The sequence below is a fragment of the Lathyrus oleraceus genome, chromosome 4 (assembly GCF_024323335.1).
Source record: "Lathyrus oleraceus cultivar Zhongwan6 chromosome 4, CAAS_Psat_ZW6_1.0, whole genome shotgun sequence".
NCBI classification, from domain to species: domain Eukaryota; kingdom Viridiplantae; phylum Streptophyta; class Magnoliopsida; order Fabales; family Fabaceae; genus Lathyrus; species Lathyrus oleraceus.
In genome coordinates, this window is record NC_066582.1 from 287,078,772 (window position 1) to 287,082,301 (window position 3,530).

General features: G+C 41.1%; 1 protein-coding gene across 1 annotated transcript; it reads left to right on the top strand.

Moving 5' to 3' along the window:
• The first annotated feature begins 1,646 nt into the window (after positions 1 to 1,646).
• Positions 1,647 to 2,390, top strand: LOC127137140 (uncharacterized). Its single transcript, XM_051063625.1, has one exon. The coding sequence runs from the start codon at positions 1,647 to 1,649 to the stop codon at positions 2,388 to 2,390; it is 744 nt and encodes a 247-aa protein (XP_050919582.1).
• Positions 2,391 to 3,530: the final 1,140 nt, after the last annotated feature.

Below are 3,530 nucleotides of genomic sequence, written 5' to 3' on the forward strand. Positions count from 1 at the left end.
CTGTGACTTTGGTCATTTCACTTCATTCATCTCCATGATACACTCATATTCTACATTCATTCACTTCATGTGATATACTAGTTAGCTTTGAGCCAAATACACTACCTCTTTATGCTCCTTCTTGCGTCACTTTATGAACTAAGAGATGTTTGGGTCATACCCCCAAACACTTATTTCTTCCTCTTTTCGGCATTACCCTATAGCGGCAGCCATGCTAGCCCATGTACTGGTAAGAGCCACCTTACTCTCGGGTTCATGTTTTCACCCTTGTTGGAGTTCAAATCATACAATCCTTTGGTTTTGACCATACTTTGATCACTCTTTTGTTTTCATCTCCCATCACTAGTTCTTTGAACTATGGAGCTCTGAATTCCTCACTAGACTATGAGGATACGTAGGCATGAGGGCCCCAATCCTCATCGAGAACTTTATCTATTTCTCTTCCTTCCCCCTCATTCTTTTGTGAGTGACCATAGATATAACACCCATTTGAGCGAGAACAACCAAAACAGTTCCCATGGAGTACCATGGATGTTTGGGGTGTTAATACCTTCCCCTTGCATAACCGATTTCCTTACCCAACATATCTCTTTCCCCCGGGTTTTATCGATGTTTTACCTTTCCTTCAGAAATAAATAAAGTTCGATGGCGACTCTGTTGTATGTTCGAGCATGCGATATGTTCAAGTATATTTCCGCTAGCTTCAGCTGGCGACTCTGCTGGGGAAACATCACTACTTGGAGTACTTCCTAGTCGCTAAAAGAAGTCGAGCCTAGTTTAGGTTGTTTTCTCGCTAGTTTTTAGGTGTTTATATTTATGCCTTACTCGTTTTACATTATTCGCTATTTACTCTATTGTTATATTCTCGCATCCTGGATATCTCTATATGCTGTTGTTGGGTTGGGTTGATGACACATGAGAGAGAAGCTCTATACCTGAGCTTGATCACATAAACATGATAGTAACGTGACTAGAGTCTTGTTTGACCTCCGTGGAGTTATTCCACGATTATGGTTGACACGAGACGTCACACCTATAGTAGATCCTTTTGGGAGCATCATTGTCCGACGAGTCATTCGTCTAAGGAAATGGTATCTCAAAATTGGTCGTTGACTCTAGGGACCTTTTAGGACCAACCTTTGAGGATAATACATACCTATGAGGGGAATATGGGCTTTTCTTGCAGGAAACCAATACCCTTTATACTTGTTTTCTTGTGTATACGTTGGACCTTTGAACTTGCAACAAACAGAATATACAATTTACCCAGAACATGCCAGAATTCTGATTATGTGATATCTTGCCATCATTGCATCATATAACATCATTGCATCATAATGTTAACCTTTCTTGTTACATTTGCATTTTTAAGGGACCTACAGTGTCAGTTGCTATTGTCAGTGCAGTCATGGAAAAGACAAACATAATCAACACGTATTAGTACAAATTAAGAGACTCCAAGTCCGATGAATTACGAAAGCTCAGTGAATTCCTGGTTGAAGATTACAGAGCGGCCTTCAAGAAAGCCTATGGTAACCTGGTTGGAGTCCTAGCTACTAGAGAAGACGCATGACTTACTTCTAGCTCCCACGCTAGAGGAGTTTGCTCATTTGCTACAATTGTCGGTTAAGAACCAAACGCCCTACATGATTGAAGACAACTTCCCGGATTTTGCCGAGGTAGCTCGGGCATTATGCATTAAGAAGGATTTGATTGAGTCCACTCTCCGAATTAAGGGTAACACTCAGGGCCTTCCGTTTAAGTTCATGTTCGAGAAAGCCACTGTGTTCATCAACAACGGAAGTTGGGACGCCTTCTATGCTAGATTTTCACTACTCATTTATGGCCTGGTATTATTCACAAGTTTTGAAGGTTTCGTTGATAAGACCGCTATCACCATCTTCATTTCCCATAACCCAGTTCCTACACTACTAGCTGACATTTTCTTCTCTTTTCATTGGAGAAACACGACGAAGGGTGGAACTATCAATTGCTGCATTGCTCTACTTCACAAGTGGATCATGTCCCACTTACCTAAGAAAGGACCATTTGTTGATAATGTGGGTGCTTTGAAATGGTCACAAAGGTTGATGTCGTTAGATGTTGAAGACATCATCTGGTATAACCATGATTATTTGGGGGTAGATCTAATTTTCCGCTGTGGGGAGTTTCCGAATGTTCCACTCGTCAGCACTAAAGGGGGTTTAATCAACTATAACCCTATTCTCTCATTGCGTCAGTTAGGGTATCCACTCAAGGAAAAGCCTGAGGACCGCATATTGGAAGAACTACTTTTAGTTGAAGGGGTTGAAAATCCGGATCTAATGAAGAAAGTGAGCAGAGCCTGGGGCAAGATACATATTATTGGAAAGAAAGAATTGGGAAAATAGATTTGTACCAAAACAGTACCATATGCTAATTGGGTGAAGTCAAGAGACAAGGTAATCAAATTGCCATACCCGTGGGAACCTTCCATGTGTATCAAGACCGTAAAACCACCCGTCGTCGTCATTTCTGAAGTGGATCGCCTCAAAGAGACCATCAGGAAGTTGGAGAAAGAGAACGCCGACCTTCGGTCCAGTCTAGGAAATGTCACCTCAGAAAAAGCTGCTCTAAAAGCCAGCCTCAGTCAGAAGAGAGAACGATTCAATAAAGCAGACACCGACTTTCAGATTGAGCAGAATAAGAGAAGAAATGTGGGAGATGCCTTGAAATGATATTTTGAGACCATTGCAACCAAGAAAAAACAATTAGCTAAAGCCCAATAGCGAGCATGCAAACTGGAGATTGACTACCAAAGCCAGCTCAAGAATCTGCAAGACCAATTAGAGAAGTACCAGAAGGAGTTGAAGGAAGAGAAAATCCGTGCCAAAAAGCTAGAAGTAAATCTTTCGCAACACCAGAGTGACATCAATAAAAGGTTTGAAGAGATACGAGAATTAAATGGTCAGGCGCATTGGAATTTGGAAGAAAGGACCGGCTGAAGGAGGAAGCTACTCAGTGGGAAATCCATAGCCGTCACTTACAAGTGCTCCTGGATCAGAAAGAGGCGTTTGTGCAGGATATCCTAAGCGGGCATAATCACTCCTTATTGTGCAACCTCATCAAGGATGCTCAGTATTGGACTAATAGACATGCACGCCTGGCCGAATTTGCTAACCAGTCACTCGAGGACCTTCCTGGATTACTGAAGAAGGCTTATTCCGACATGTTCCCTCATAACACTCCATGGGCCGTTTTCCATTTGGTATCAGTGTGTAGGGTTATTTTTGAAAGGATCAAGGTTGATCTTCTTATTAGTTCATTAAACTGACTTCAAGTTGTAATAATTTGTATTGTTCAATCTTCAAATGAATAAAGTAGATTTTTGTTGAGATAATTCTGTTGTCTTATTCCTACTCACTGTATGACTATATATGCATACTAACACACTGGCACCCTAGAAATATTTTTCTTTTTTCCTAACATGCATCTATATCATTCATGCATTCAATCACATTGCTACTAGAAAACAAAATGCTTATCGTCTC

What these genes read in the sequence shown, in the direction of transcription:
- LOC127137140 (XM_051063625.1), top strand. Translation starts at nt 1,647, where the DNA reads ATGATTGAAGACAACTTCCCGGATTTTGCCGAGGTAGCTCGGGCATTA.